Source organism: Dermacentor andersoni, chromosome 9 (assembly GCF_023375885.2).
Source record: "Dermacentor andersoni chromosome 9, qqDerAnde1_hic_scaffold, whole genome shotgun sequence".
Taxonomy (NCBI): domain Eukaryota; kingdom Metazoa; phylum Arthropoda; class Arachnida; order Ixodida; family Ixodidae; genus Dermacentor; species Dermacentor andersoni.
In genome coordinates this window covers 31,311,839-31,327,140 of record NC_092822.1, presented here as the reverse complement: position 1 = coordinate 31,327,140, position 15,302 = coordinate 31,311,839, and the positions used below count along the sequence as shown (strand labels likewise).

Sequence of the window (15,302 nt, the reverse complement as noted above, 5' to 3'; positions counted from 1 at the left end):
CTAAATCCTGCTGGCTGTTTTCATTATTATTATTCTTATCAATATTATTATTATTATTATTATAAACCGCGTCACGTTTTTTTTTTTGGGACGCGTGGCGTCGTGATCGCAGGCGGTTCAGCTGTGCCTCGAGAGCGGCGCGCTGATCAGCACCCAACAGCACGACCTGTCGACGCCCGTGCACCTGGCGTGCGCCCAGGGCGCCATGGACATCGTGCGACTCATGTTCTCCCGGCAGCCGGACCAGCGGGTGCACTGCCTCACCTGCAGCGACGCCCAACAGATGACGCCACTCCACTGCGCCGCCATGTTCGACCACGTCGAGCTCGTCGAGTACCTCGTCTCCGAGGTGCGAGCTGCTCCCCCTTACGCGTATTCCAAGCTAACGATCCCGACCAAGCCCAGACTTTGTGTGCACTGAAGCAGGACTTTGGGTACACTCCAAAAAAAAAAAAAAAAAGCTTACACCCTTTGGGGTGTGTATCTGCCGCACAACGATAACCGTCGTCTGCCACGCTTGCGTTTCCTTTCTTGAAAACACCGCGCCCGCTACTTCCCTGTCGGCAATGCTATGTCATGCTGATAACACGCACGCCATTCGTTACTGGGAAGTACCGGGCTCGCAGCGTTAAAGAAAGGAAATTCGGACAAGGCAGATGACGTTTATTGTTGTGTGACAAGGTACGACTCAAAGGGTGTCATCTGTCTTATCGTCATCTGTCTTATCCGCATTTCCTTTCTATAACGCGGCGAGCCCGTTACTTTCGAGTAACGAACGACATGCGCGTTATCAGCATGACATAGCATTCCCGACAGGAAAGTAACGAGCCCAGCGTTTTCAAGAAAGGAAATGCGGGCAAGACAGATGACGATTATTGTTGTGTGGCAAATATACACTCCAAAGGGTATAAACCTTTCTTAAAGTGTACACTGAAAACATTTTACACCCTTACGGGTGTTTTCTTGTCGCACTGGTAACACCCTTACCGTTAGGGCATTACCAAAATTTACAGAGCCCAGCAACGGAGCTCTAACTAGACGTGCGATGACAAAAGACGTAGTTGAAAACTATCTAATCATTCTGACAGCCTTGGGCCCACGGAAGTATACAAGAAAATTTCACAGGGAGACATATTAGGCTCTCTGTCGGATATTTCTGTGCGCCCAAGGCTGTCGGGATGATTACATAATTTTCAACTACTTCTTTTGTCATTGCACGTCTAGTTAGAGCTCCGTTGTCCTCCTCCATAAATTTTTTGTATGGCCCTAACTGTAAAGGTGCTGCCAGTGCGACAAGAAAACTCCCTTAAGGGTGTAAACGTTCTTAGAGTGTATGTAGCTTTCGACCCTCTCCGAATTAGTTAGGGCGCTCAGTAACAGCTGCGGTCCAATGGCATGAGCCCGTTACGTCGACGTCACAACTACGTCATGAAAAAAAAAAAAGAAAGCACGCGGCACTTATGTTGGCATAATAAAACAGGTGGCACGCGGGAAAGCTCGCTGCCAGTGATAGGTAAATGTGCAATCGCTTGAGAAGAGTTTCGTGTGATGGAATTACGGCGATAGGAGGAGGCTTCACCGTCGGATAACAAGCTCTGGCTTCGAGTCCTGCAAAAAAAAAAAAAAAAGCTCCGTCGGGGTTCTCGACTAGCCTAACCACGTTCTGGAGTGTAGCGCGGGAATGTCGTGTCAGCCTATCCATATTGTCAAAAGGGCAGAGTTGTGGCAACTCTTACAAACGGTGAGATTAATTGGCGCGAATGAGTGCTGTCGCAAACTAGCGACGCTGTATGCGAACAGGTGCGAAATGTCACAGCAGAACTTCCGTCTCTCGCAATATTTACCGCCGGGAATTCTTTTAAAATTGCAGACTCGAGCGAGGTCGTACTTTATAACGTCAAAAGTTTTTCGATAAATTTCGTCCTTGTGGCTTCAAATGGCTTTGGAAATATAAAATTTCAACGAAATGTTATATTTTACACGCAACACCTCACAATCACTCTGCACATGCCAGAAGATTAATTGCCTTGGTGGGCTTAGAAAACAATCAATTTTTTTTTTGAAAATTTAAAAAGATTTGATGCAATAAATAACGTTACCAGAGCGTCTGAAGTCCACTAGGTCGAAGTTGCCGCGATAGCTGAACAGCGGCGGCGCCCAAAACTTTCCACTAGTATCTTCCTGTATAGAAAACTCTATGGCTCACACACGACTTCCGAGATCGGGCGGCGACCCATCTCGGAGTTCACGCTCCCGCGCAATCCGCGCGGCGTGCTTTAAAACAGGGTGCCAGCATGAACGCCACGGACAAGGAAGGCCGCACGGTGATCCTGCTGGCGGCTGCCCGCGGTGCCTGGAAGACGGTGACCGCCCTGCTGAGGCTGGACGCCGACCTGAGCGTCAAGGACAACCTGCGCCGCAACCTGCTGCATCACATCGTACTCAGCGGGGGGCTCCTGGACGACTTCCACGGGGAGATCAACGAGGTACGCGGCGGCCGGTCGCAGCACTTTCAGTAGGATTCGGTTTGTACGGCCGCGAGTGGAAACGCTGGGAGCTGGGAACCACTGTGACGCCGGCGTTTACCTAAGCAAACGAGATAATTTCCAGTGATCTGAAAATGGCGATAGGTCGTTATTATTATTATTGTTGTTATTGTTGTTGTTATTATTAATATTATTGTTATTATTATGGTTATTGTCATTGTCATCGTCGTCGTCGACGACGATGATGCTGATGCTGATGATGACAACGACGACGATGATGCTGATGACGACGACGATGACGATGATGATGATGATGATGATGATGATGATGCATATATACGTAATATTGAGAGAGAAGAAAACAAGAGAAAAGCAGGCTGGCAAGTATTGAAGAAACGGCTACAACGCCTGTCTAGCCTGCGGGAAGAAGGAGATAGCAATACAGAAATAAAAGATATTGTCGCAGCCTATTAGGAGACGGATAGCCGGCGTAGAGGACGTGTAAAAGCACTTTTATGAGAGCAGTCAACGCGACGTCGTTGTCGTCTCTGTTTTTCCACCCGCGCGCCACTTCAGCGTCGTTCTCATCGCCTGGCACATACCCGCGGCGACCATATAGGATGTGGCATTTGCCCCCCCTTTGAAAAAAAAAAGGCATCGTCCCGATGCACCAACCACCGAAGGCTGTGCACAGACGGTGCAAAGTTGAGGTCACGAGGAAATGTAGGGCTTCATACGAAGCACGTGCACAACCTCGGGCAGATTCCGCCGGCGTTTGGAGCAGTTATGGCTGTCGGGGACAACTTCATAATTCACATCGCTGATGCGGCGCAGAACTGTGTACGGGCCGAAGTATCTTCGCAGGAGCTTCTCAGACAGCCCCCGCCGACGAATCGGAGTCCAGATCCACACCTGGTCACCGACGTTGTATGTGACGGATCGGTGCCGAAGATTGTAGTGTCGGGCATCGTATTCCTGTCGTTCTTGGATTCGCAAACGCGCAAGCTGCCTGGCTTCCTCGGCGCGTTGCGTAAACTCCTCGGCACCAGTCTCGTCGTCACCGCACTCGTGTGGCAGCATTGCGTCCAACATTGTTGCCACTTCGCGTCCGTAAACGAGGTTGAAAGGCGTCACGCGTGTTGTCTCTTGGCGAGCCGTGTTATACGCAAATGTAACGTATGGTAAAATCTCGTCCCAGTTCTTGTGGTCGACGTCGATGTACATACTCATCATGTCTGCCAGTGTCTTATTCATACGTTCTGTCAGCCCATTGGTTTGGGGATGATAAGCCGTGGTCTTTCGGTGAGTGGTACCACTTAGTCGTAACACGGTATCCAGAAGCGCAGCCGTGAACGCAGATCCTCTGTCTGTTATGACCACTGCGGGAGCGCCATGCCTTAGGACGACGGCTTCGACGAAAAATCGCGCTGCTTCGGCTGCTGTTCCACGTTGGATAGCACCTGTTTCGGCGTATCGAGTAAGATAATCAGTGACGACGATTATCCATCTATTTCCGGCAGTAGACAGTGGAAATGGACCTAAAAGGTCCATGCCAATTTGTTCGAACGGCGCTTGCGGTACCTGAACAGGATGCAGCAGTCCAGCTGGCTTGCCGGGTAGGGCTTTGCGACGCTGGCAATCTAGGCATGTCTGTGTGTAACGTTTAACGATCGACGCAAGTCTTGGCCAATAGTACTTTAGCCTAATTCTTGCCAATGTGCGGGTGTATCCCAAGTGACCAGCGGTCGGCTCGTTGTGACAGGCATGTAGGACTTCGTCGCGAAGAGATGCGGGAATGACGAGTAGGTAGCTGCTGCCATTAGGTGAAAAGTTCTTTTTATAGAGGACGTCGTGGCGTAAGCAAAACGAAGGCAGCCCTCTCGCGAATAACCTCGGCACGCTGCTTGTTTTTCCCTCTAAGTAATTGAAAAGAGGAACCAGTTCTGCGTCCTCGCGTTGGTGGCGTGAAACGTCGACAGTATCTAGCACGCCTAGAAAACCCGCGTCATCATCGTCGTGGACTGCAGTCTCAACAGGAGACCGAGAGAGGCAGTCGGCGTCGGTGTGTCGTTTCCCCGATTTGTACACAACCGTGAAGTCGAACTCTTGGAGCCGAAGACTCCAGCGCGCAAGCCGACCAGCTGGATCTTTTAAATTAGTCAGCCAGCAAAGTGCATGATGATCACTGACAACGGTGAAACTCCGACCATACAAATATGGCCGAAATTTCAGGACGGCCCACACCAGAGCGAGACATTCTTTTTCTGTAGTGGAGTAGTTAGCCTCCGTCCTGGATAGCGTCCTGCTGGCGTAAGCAATCACTCTTTCGGTGCCATCCTGCCGCTGTACAAGCACTGCGCCGAGGCCGACATTACTAGCGTCGGTATGAAGAATCGTAGAAGCGTCTTCATCAAAGTGTGCGAGGACGGGAGGCGCCTGCAGCCGTTGCCGTAGGTCATCAAAAGCCCGTTGCTGGTCTTCACCCCACACAAAGGGGACATCTTCTCTGGGTCAATGGCCATGCGATGCGCGAAAATTCCGCAATAAACCGTCGGTAGTAGGCGCAAAGGCCCAGAAAACGTCGCACGGCCTTCTTATCTGATGGCGTTGGGAAATTAGCAACGGCAGATATTTTATCAGGGTCAGGTCGGACACCTTCACGACTAACAACGTGACCGAGAAATTGAAGTTCTTCAAAGCCAAAATGGCACTTTTCAGGTTTTAAAGATAGACCAGCTGAGCGTATTGCTTCGAAGACCATCTTTAGTCTCCGTAAGTGTTCCTCGAACGTTACGGAGAAAACAATCACGTCGTCGAGGTAGACCAGACAGGTTTGCCATTTGAGGCCTGAGAGTACAGTGTCCATTAGTCGTTGAAACGTTGCCGGCGCAGAACACAAACCGAAGGGGAGCACCTGAAATTCATAAAGTCCGTCGGGCGTAACAAAAGCGGTTTTCTCACGGTCTCTCTCATCAACTTCTATTTGCCAGTAGCCGCTTTTCAAATCCATCGACGAAAAGTAACGTGCGTTTCGCAGCCTGTCCAGTGAATCGTCGATACGCGGTAGCGGATAAACGTCTTTCTTTGTGATCAGGTTGAGTTTTCGGTAGTCGACGCAGAAGCGCAGGCTACCATCCTTCTTTTTCACCAATACGACAGGCGATGCCCAAGGACTCTTAGATGGCCGAATAACGCCGTCGTCAAGCATCGTCTTCACTTGTGTCTGGATTGCCTCGCGCTCTTTCGGTGCTACACGATAAGGATTCTGCCGAATTGGTCTGGCGTCGGCTTCGGTGACAATACGGTGCTTAGTGAGCGGCGTCTGGCTAACTCGTGACGTGGATGAGAAGCAGCTCTTAAACTCATTGATGAGCTCAAGAAGGCTGCTGCGTTCGACGGGCGATAAGGTGGGACTGATATCGACCACAGGGGCAGGCATAGCCCCAGTGAACGTCGCGTGCTCCACTGAGAGGCAGTCCTGTATTGATGTAAATTCGTCGAAGTAAGCAACAGCCGTGCCTTTAACAATGTGTCGACGTTCCCCGGTAAAATTCGTCAGCAGGAGTTCAGCACGTCCGTCGTGTACGTCAATTACGGCCCTGGCGATGGAAACGCCTTGACTCAGTACCAGTGCGTCGATGTGTTCAGCGACGCCAGTGCCAGTGTTGAAGTTGTCGCAGATTACAGGCACGAGGGAACAGCTTCGCGGTGGAAGCGCGACGTCGTCGTCGGCGATACGTAAGCGGGGTCGCTGGTGCTCTGCGGGGTCGACGTCGTCTGAACTCGTAGAAAATGTGACGACGAGGTCACGGACATTAATCACTGCACCATACTCTCTCAAAAAATCCATCCCCAATATAAGTTCTTTACAACACTCAAAGAGAATGACGAGGGTGGCGACGAAGGTTGCGCCGGCGATTACTATTCTGGCTGTGCATTTTCCAATCGGCGTCATCAACTGGCCACCGGCATATATATAAAGAAAGGGCGTGGAGGAGGTCGTATGAGAGCGTTCTGGCGCTTACAGCGCGTTTTCTATAAGTGCAATATCGCTGGAGCTCAAACGAGAGCATTCGAGCAATAATGAATCCTGGAAACGGGCTAGAAGAGTCTACGGGAAAAAAAGAAATTGAAAAAGGAAGACAGCAGTATTGCAACAGGTTCTACAGTTTCCACTAGTAGACACAAGCCAATCACTCAAGTGAATGCAATAATAAGAAATACCGTGCAAAACTTGCCAATACACAGGTGCAATATCACTATTTGAAAGCACGCCTTATTGATGACGACTGTGGAGAGGCAACATTTGTTGCTGGCACAGTTAGCACAAACCTGTACGCGCCGACAGTTCAAGCGAGATACCGAATGGAGTATCTTTGTTCACCGTAAACTGCGCGGTCGAGGTTGATCGCGAGATAGATCAAAAAGAAACACTTCCAGCCACGCATAAAGAAGAAATAAAATTATTCGGACTGTTGTAGTTTATCTGCGCCCAGTCCAATAGCACCAGTACAAGCGATGTAAATGACAGTACAAGGACCTGACAAGCGCAGGCCAGTGTCCACGTCTCTCCCGTCGCTCTGTGTCAACCGTTTCTGAGCCCCCAACAATCGATTGTCGTGCTCGCAACAAAGGGTTTCATATGGGAAGCTGACAAAGAAAGGGAGGATTGCCCCCGGATAGCGAAACCCGATAGGTCGATTACTTCTCGTTGCGAACAGTCTTACTCACCGTCTGTAGTACTGAACCTTCTCTGTCGTGACCCTTGATCGCAAGGCTTCCTCTCGATCGTCTTCAAAAAAAAAAAAAAACAGCCCTGCAGCTGGCGCTAGCTGTAGCTATGATCACTGCACCGTATCCTGTTTGAAAACCTCGCAGCTTCGCGGAAGCGAGCGTCAGAATGAGTTCCAGCTGAAGGTACTTCAGGCAACAGGCAACAATAGATACAGGCACAGGCACAGGCAACAATACATACCACAAACCACTGGGGCCGTTGACGCCAGTAGTCCTGCGACACTGGCGTCTAAAGAGTTCAGGCACCAGCCATTCGCGGAAGCTAAAGCTGGCTTCAGCTATACACTTATAGGGATATATATCGACTTTATGCCGACAGTCTGTAGGCAGACTTGTATAATACTTCAATTTTATGCAGAGATATTGTCGTCGCGTGTATAAGCTGCGCATGCTGCTTTGAAATGTTAGACCATGTGTTCTTAAACAACCAGAGTATTTGAACTCGTGGGCTTATATGAAATTTTAATCAGCAGTAAAGCTGCTTACTACAGAGCAAAGTTCAGTTAAAAACCTTGCTCCCTTCGTCACCGGCGCGCTATTATTGCCCTAAGATTTCTGTAGCGCTGGCTCTAAATATGAAGACACGAAGCCAACGCCAGCGGTGCAACAGGTTTCGTGGTCCACCGTCTTGTAAAATTCATGTGTAAACCGTAATCAAGATACCCGCCGTGGTTGCTCAGTGGCTATGGTGCTGGGCTGCTGTGCACGAGGTCGTGGGATCTAATCCCGGCCACGGCGGCCGCATTTCGATGGGGGCGAAATGTGAAAACACCAGTGTACTTGGATTTAGGTGCACGTTAAAGAACCCCAGGTGGTGAAAATTTCCGGAGTCCTCTACTACGGCGTGCCTCATAATCAGAAAGTGGTTTTAGCACGTAAAACCCCATATTTATTCAATACGTTAAACGTAACTTGTGCCAAACCATTAAAAAGGATATGAGCGCAGCGCAAGTAGGGCCAGTGCATCATTTTTTTTATCTGTCCCAATGAGCAACTCACGGAACTTTTTTGACACCGCGGACACAAGATGACATTTTTCTTCCATTATTCTTTGATGACAGGGATGTACCGACTACGCTTATGGAAAGCTAAGTCTTCTATTTGTTCCCTCTATTTTGCGCACGCGCACATCTGCGATCTAATCAGCTCAAATTAACGATAAAAGTTACGAACATTCCCATAGCCTGTGGGCAACTTTTCTTTGCAATGCCCTTCTACCCAAGAAGCAAAGGATACCAGCATACGTCAATGCTTTGGCCTTTGCTACCTTACTCTTTTATGGTTCCTGGCTATTTGGCACTGTCTTTCTCTACATCTGAATAATCCCGATGAAGAAACCAGCAATCATTATTGAAGAAATATTATCGTTATCATCATCAGCCTATTTTATATCCACTGTAGGACGAAGGCCTTTCCCAGCGATCTCCAATTGTTCCTGTCTTGCGCCAGCTGACCCTATCTTATACCTGAAGATGTACTAATTTCATCACACCACCTAGTTATCCCCTTTTCTCGACTGTGCTTCCCTTGTCTTAATACCTCATTCGGTAACTCTAATAAACCACCGGTTATCGGCCTTACGCATCCCATAGCCTACCCGGCTCCACTTCATCCTCTTTATGCCGAATTGAAGGAATATATACGCCCGGAACTCCAATACCCAATAGCAAACTTTCATCATTTGAAAATGTAAGTTTCATAATCATATGGTATTTTTATTGCGGAGTTACGGGCATGTAACACTCGTAAAAATGAATGTTTGAATTCTGTTTCTCTTGCAGTGCCGGAAGTGTAACTGATAAAACTTCTTCGCATGGTGTTATTTTACAGCGACTGAAAGACTTCGCCGAGCTGCTCAACGAGCGCGATATCCAGGGCTGCACAGCGATGCATTACGCTTCGAGAAACGGCCAGCTCAAAACAATCGAAAGCCTGCTCCACTTTGGCGCCATCGTAAACCTCAAGAACAACGACAATCAGTCGCCCCTACACTTTGCCGCAAGGTGAGCGACCAGCAGTAGCCCCAGTGAACAGGGGTGCATTGTGATATTACTTTTGTTCCTTTTTTGGAGGAGGAGGAGGAAAGAGAAAAGTAGAAGGCAGGGAGGTTAACCAGAATAGCGTCCGGTTGGCTACCCTACACCGGGGGAATGGGAAAGGGGAAAACAAAGATCACAGGGAGAGAGAGGAGAGAAGGAAAGAAGGAAATTGCGGCGAGTTCGCTGACGCGTGTGGTCTTACAGAAATCGCGTTATTAGTCACAGATGGTCGCACAAACCCGTCGTCCTTAAGAAACACAAAAGCGCCTTCACCGCTTTATGGGCCGACGGGCGATGGGGGCGGTGTTCTAGCAGCACCTGCACAGAAAGCGGCCGATTGTCCAGTTTTTGGAAAGCTTTGGCAAGTTCTTGTCTCTCTGAGGCATATCTTGGACAGTGGCACAGCAGGTGGTCGATGTTTTCTTCGGTGCCACAGACCTCGCAAGCTGCAGTGTCAGTGAATGTTCTAGAGGGGCAATACAGTCACGACAAGTGTTGCAGAATCACAAATTGTTAACGACTCTGCAACTACAACATTGATAGCGCGAAAGAAATGCACCTCCTGCATCGTGATTCGAAATGGTGCAACGATTGATCTACTTCGAGGCACAGGTCTGATATCTCTAATCAGCACTTGAGTCACAAGTTGGTGTAAATACAGAACCACTCCCCCTCCCCTTTTCACTCTCTAGTCTTTCCCTCGCCAGGTCACTTTAACATGTCATCGACTAAACCATCAAGTGCAAATCCTTACAATTTTAAGTTTCGACGGTGTTAACCATGTCGCTTTCACGGAGACGGCTAGATAAATCAAATATAGGAATGCCATGGAGAGCTGTTGTTTATTGACTGTAATGTGCCTCGGGAAAAGTGGCTAATGGCAGGACAGACGAAGAGAGGAACAAGCGAATAGATAGCAAAATAAAATAATTGTGCGCCGGAGCGGGTTACTCAGTCTCACGTGGCGGTTCAGGTGAAATGACTTTGCAAACTACCGCAGCACTCTCGCGGATTTGCGCATTGCGCACGCACATAACCACAATTGGAAAATCTTGACTTATGAGGGTGACAAGCCACCACACAATCTTGACGCTATGGTGGAGCGAGTACTTCAGCTTCAAAGAAAATGCATACTCACGGTGTTTATTGGACAGTGTCGACGCAATCACAAAAGATTTTAAAGCAACAACGTGCTATACAGTCGCATAAGAAACGAACGTTGTTACGTACCATCGAATCACTTTCGACTCTTGGTAACACCATGAACATAACAATACCACTAAAAAGCTTGCTTAAAACAAGTTTTTTAAGCTCACTGAGACGATTCCTTGTAGCCCGAATGATGCCATCTAACCATCTCGCGCACTGGCTTCCCCGTTCTCTCTGGTCTTCAGCTTTAGCAAGCGTTAAACTACGTTCCGTTGAACTGGTAGCCCGCATGATGTGACCGAAATACGACAGCGTTAGTTGCATGGATTTACTTTGAAGGAACATTGGAGTTTAATCTCCCTTAAGTCCGAAAGATTGGTAGGTCTGACAGTCAATGGATTTCTCAAGGAATGAATAAGGAGCCAAAAAAAAAAGAGGAAATCCTCGCTTGAAGCCAGACAGGGACGTTTGCCTAAATGTGAGTGAGAGAGAGAAAGAGAGAGAACGGCAAAGGAAAGACAGGGAGGTTAACCAGAGATTATGTCCGGTTGGCTACCCTGTACTGGGGGAGGGGCAAAGGGATCTGATAGGTGAGAGAGAGAAAATGAAAAAAAAGTGGAAAAAAAAGAAAGAAAACACGCACACACGATACACACGAACTGTTTCTTTGGGTACTGTCACGCAGCTTGCAGAGGCGTTCCTAGTGTTACGCAGTGTCACCGTCCAATCCTAGGTCACACAGTGTACAGTCGCAATATGTCAGAAAGTCCCGTGTCTTTTAAGTACCGCAGCAGCGCCTTCATAGCGGATCGCGCTGATGTTCGCATAGGTCAGTTTCCAAGGATGTTTTGTATTGTTGGCCGCCTGTCCAGTTTGTCTAGGGCGGCTGAGAGGGCTGCTCTTTGTGGATTGAAACGAGGGTACTCAAAAAGAAGGTGCGTGATTGTTTCATTGCACCCGCAGAAGTAACAAAGTGGGTTGTTGGCCATTACCGTAAGAAAGGATTACGGATTTGAAAATGCTACTCCAAGCCATAGACGGACTAGAAGGGTGCGGTTACGTCGTAGAAGTCGGGCTGTACATGGAGCTGTAAATTAGGGCCCAGGGTATGAAGGCGTGCACTTGTGACTCGGATGAATTCCATTGAGTTCATGTCAGGTCAAGCGCAAGTAAGGAAAATTTTTTTCGCGGCGTCGGCTCCCGAAAGAGGAAGGGCGACAAATGCGGGTTACATGTATACAGCTGCGTAGGTTTCCTTAGTTAGGAGTTCCTTACTCTCTCCCTTTTTCCTCTTTCTATTCCCCTTTTCTCCACCCCCAGTGTAGGGTAGCAAACCGGGTGCTCTTCTGGTTAACCTCTCTGCCTTTCCTGTCCTTGCTTTCTCTCTCTCTCTCTCTAGGGGGATCAGTAGGCACTCGTGTGCGATACCACGTGACCTTTAAGCTTTGAAGCTGTAACCAAGAGGGCTAGTTTTATTTAAATACGAAGGAGTTCGTCATGTTCATGATGCCATTCCTTGAAATGGAGCTTGGCGTTCCTTTGATGGCCGACAAAATGCACGTGGCGGTTCCGAGGCATTGAAAGCAAAGGCGACCTTATAAATATGCACCAAAAGAAACCGCATAGCCACGCCACAAGCCCGTTGGCTCTGCGCCATATTCGTAAATACACTTTGAAGAGCCAGAACTTTTGAATATTAAAAGCGTTCATACCGTGACCGGGAAATGAAGGTCAACAAGCATTCACTATTACACAAAACGCATCGAGAAGTCTTTGATCATTTTGCCAAGGAAGAAGATATCACATTTCCCGCGTCACAAGGTTTTGCATTCTTACCGCCAGTCAATATTTGTTAGACTCAAGAACCTAATTATTAAGTCATTGCTGGTTTCCCTTATTGAGCAGTCATAATGAGAGAGAACTACTTGAATATTTCAATATGACAAGTCATCTACATTTAGCGTGCTCACTATTTACTGAGAAGTTTGGGAAAGCCTATTTTAATGTTGAATAATATGTTGATTGTATAGTATAATGAAGCCTTGCGAGCAGCCCAACCTATTATACAGACTCGAAAAAGTCAATCATTCATTGCGCTTCACAAACGCACTCTTAACAACCACTGGCACCAACCGTTACTGAAATGTGAGAGAAAAAAAATTTTTTTTTTGTAAGCTCGCGCCAGCAGCCAGCAGGAATCGTGTACGTATTTGAAAATAGTTTTGCTTTCAGAAAATGTTTGGATGTCCCCGTCTTACGCGAGAATTTAAGTTGTACTACTCGCAATGGATCATTACCAACTAAACCATTTCCTCATCCTGAGAAGTGTTCGCGTGAGCGTTGGCAAAGTATCTAACACAACCTTCACCAGATCGGCCGTTTCGGCGACATGCCATCACAGTGACATCAGTCCTGACATCTTTCCGGCACTATAGGTACGGTCGTTACAACACCGTTCGTCACCTGCTCGAAAGCAAGAAGGGTCACCTGATCATCAACGAGATGGACGGTGAAGGCAAGACGCCGCTACACATAGCTTCGCAGAATGGACACACTAGGGTGGTCCACCTACTCCTGGTGAAAGGCGCACTGCTTCACAGGTGAGTGCCAAGAGTTCGGGTGTCCTTTTAGAGCCTGTACAAGAAGTCGACACCAGCGGATTGCGATGGATACTCGAGTGCCTTAACGAACAAACGAGAAGAAAGGGGGTTAACTGGGGGGCCCAATTCTATTTAGTCATATCATAAGAAGCCAACAAACAGTGACACTAAGGACAACATAGGAGAAATTACTTCTGCTTAATAAATGCAATAAAGACACGGTAAATAAATAGAAATGACAGTGGATGTGGGATCGTTCCCCACTTGTGGCAAGTTGAGTTTTCATCCACTTTCATTTCCATTTATTTATACTTTCTTTATTCCACTTATTAGGCAGAAGTAGTTTCTCCTATGTTGTCCTGGGTGTCAGTGTTTGTTGGCTTCATATGATATTACTTAACGAACGGGCATATAAGTTCATTGTCGTAAATTACCCATTCTATAGTGCCATAACTACACATTTACTGACAAAATTCATTCCTCATTTTTCTGTTAAGCATATGACCCAGAGGCAAAGCAGCAGTAAACGAAGAAATGCAGCCGTGGCCAACTGCATTGGAAAAGCGGTACAAAAAAGCTAACTCTGCTGGCCGAATTGACAAAACAAGTTGAAGAAAGTAGTTTTCTGCCTTGATGAAACAAGTGAAATTCATTATCGGTAAATCCAGATGTGAAGAGCCGTCTAGCACTGACTTGATGAATGTGCGACCACGCGCAAGCTCCTTTATTTTTTGCATGATTGCCAAAGTTTCTCGTAATGGCGTGCTTCATGACTCATATTTCAATGCACATTCTGTGGGAGGTGATGATGAGGAGCCCTCCACCAAGACCGTTGCGGTAACTCGGGCAAAGGAAAAAGCGTTGATTTGGAGCACAGAGGCACGCCACTAATCCCAAATCGGCCTCCACAAAGAAAGGGTATATATATATATATATATATAAACGAGAAGAAAGGGGGTTAACCGAGGCTCCCGATTTTTATTAAGCATACCTTAGAAGCCAACATATATATCAAACTTGTGAAGGCGCGAAATAATAATAATATTTTAAGAACGTTCACCTCGTCCTTAGTTGAAGACTGGACAAGGCGCTTGCTTCCAAACTCGATTCTCTCGGTTGTCTAGTCAAGGCTAAAGCCCGTAATACAATATGGCTTTCTAGAAAAATATCCAATTAAATATGCTATTTCTTGGCAAAAGCGATGACCAGTCGAATAAACCTTTTTTCCAAATTTCGTAAAACGCCGAGGCGAGCTGTTTCTCCACTTACTTCTCTGGTATGGACTTGTCGACAATCGAAATAAAATAAAATAAAATTCAGGGCTAAACGCGAGGACACCGGAGGGTCACGGTGAAGCCTTTTTTTTTTTTTTTTTTTTTGTCGTGGGCTATGAACAGTACTTTAGGAACTTAGCTGACGCAGCTTGGGGTTACACAACGCCTCAGGAGGATGTTGCCATCTTTCGTATGAATTCCATTCGTCGGGTAATTGAACGGTGGTCCTGTCACTGACATCTTTCTTGAGCTTCGCTTTATGCAGCAGGACAAAGACTCGAGGGAACGTGGACTCGGCTTTCTGGTAACGCTCGCTTGAATGCATCTTCCCGTTTTGTAATCGGATGGACTTTATCCCAGCTTTAAAGAATAGGAAGAAGTGTCTGCTGATTTCATGTCCCTATTTTGCTGAGTGATGAGTGTTTTCTTTTTCTTTTCTTCTTCCCTGTGAGAGGAGCAAGAACCTCGTGGAAAGCCAAACTGCAGAAAAATACTGGCAGATGATCTGAGATGCATATGGCTTGCACATTCGATTTTTCTTTTAAATTATTGCGAAGTATCGCACATCTGTTTCGATATAATGAACAATAATATACGCCAGCTCACCCCATAATGAGATGTTCTGTGTCGTCATAATTGGTCTCATTCACTCTCTTTTGAAGCGACACTTTTGGCTGCAGCACCTCCGCTGTATCATTCGCGCTGTAGGCAAGCATTGTCTTCTATTATCAGCTTCTTCAGGCACAGCCTCGTGTCTTTGTCTAGAACAAATGAAGAAGCAACAGGCATTAGGTCTAAGTTTCCTCGAGCATCACTGCGTTTTTTTTTTAATTTTGTCTCACGCTTTTCATACATGTCGTCGTTTTAGGCAACAAGTTCTAATGAGAAAAAGAGTATAGGGTTGCTTTTTCGCGAGCCATATTTCTGTTCAGAAACGCGCCGTCCATTAATATTCCTGCA

The 15,302-nt window shown here is 47.3% G+C and overlaps 1 protein-coding gene across 1 annotated transcript in view; it reads left to right on the top strand.

Moving 5' to 3' along the window:
• TrpA1 (Transient receptor potential cation channel A1) overlaps nucleotides 1-15,302 on the top strand; it is a 150,961-nt gene that overhangs the window by 86,640 nt on the left and 49,019 nt on the right. Inside the window, exons 7-10 of the mRNA XM_050175210.3 lie at nucleotides 113-349; nucleotides 2,286-2,486; nucleotides 9,111-9,283; nucleotides 12,904-13,068. Of these exons, the coding sequence (XP_050031167.1) occupies nucleotides 113-349; nucleotides 2,286-2,486; nucleotides 9,111-9,283; nucleotides 12,904-13,068 (776 nt within the window). The remainder of the gene's footprint in view (nucleotides 1-112; nucleotides 350-2,285; nucleotides 2,487-9,110; nucleotides 9,284-12,903; nucleotides 13,069-15,302) is intronic.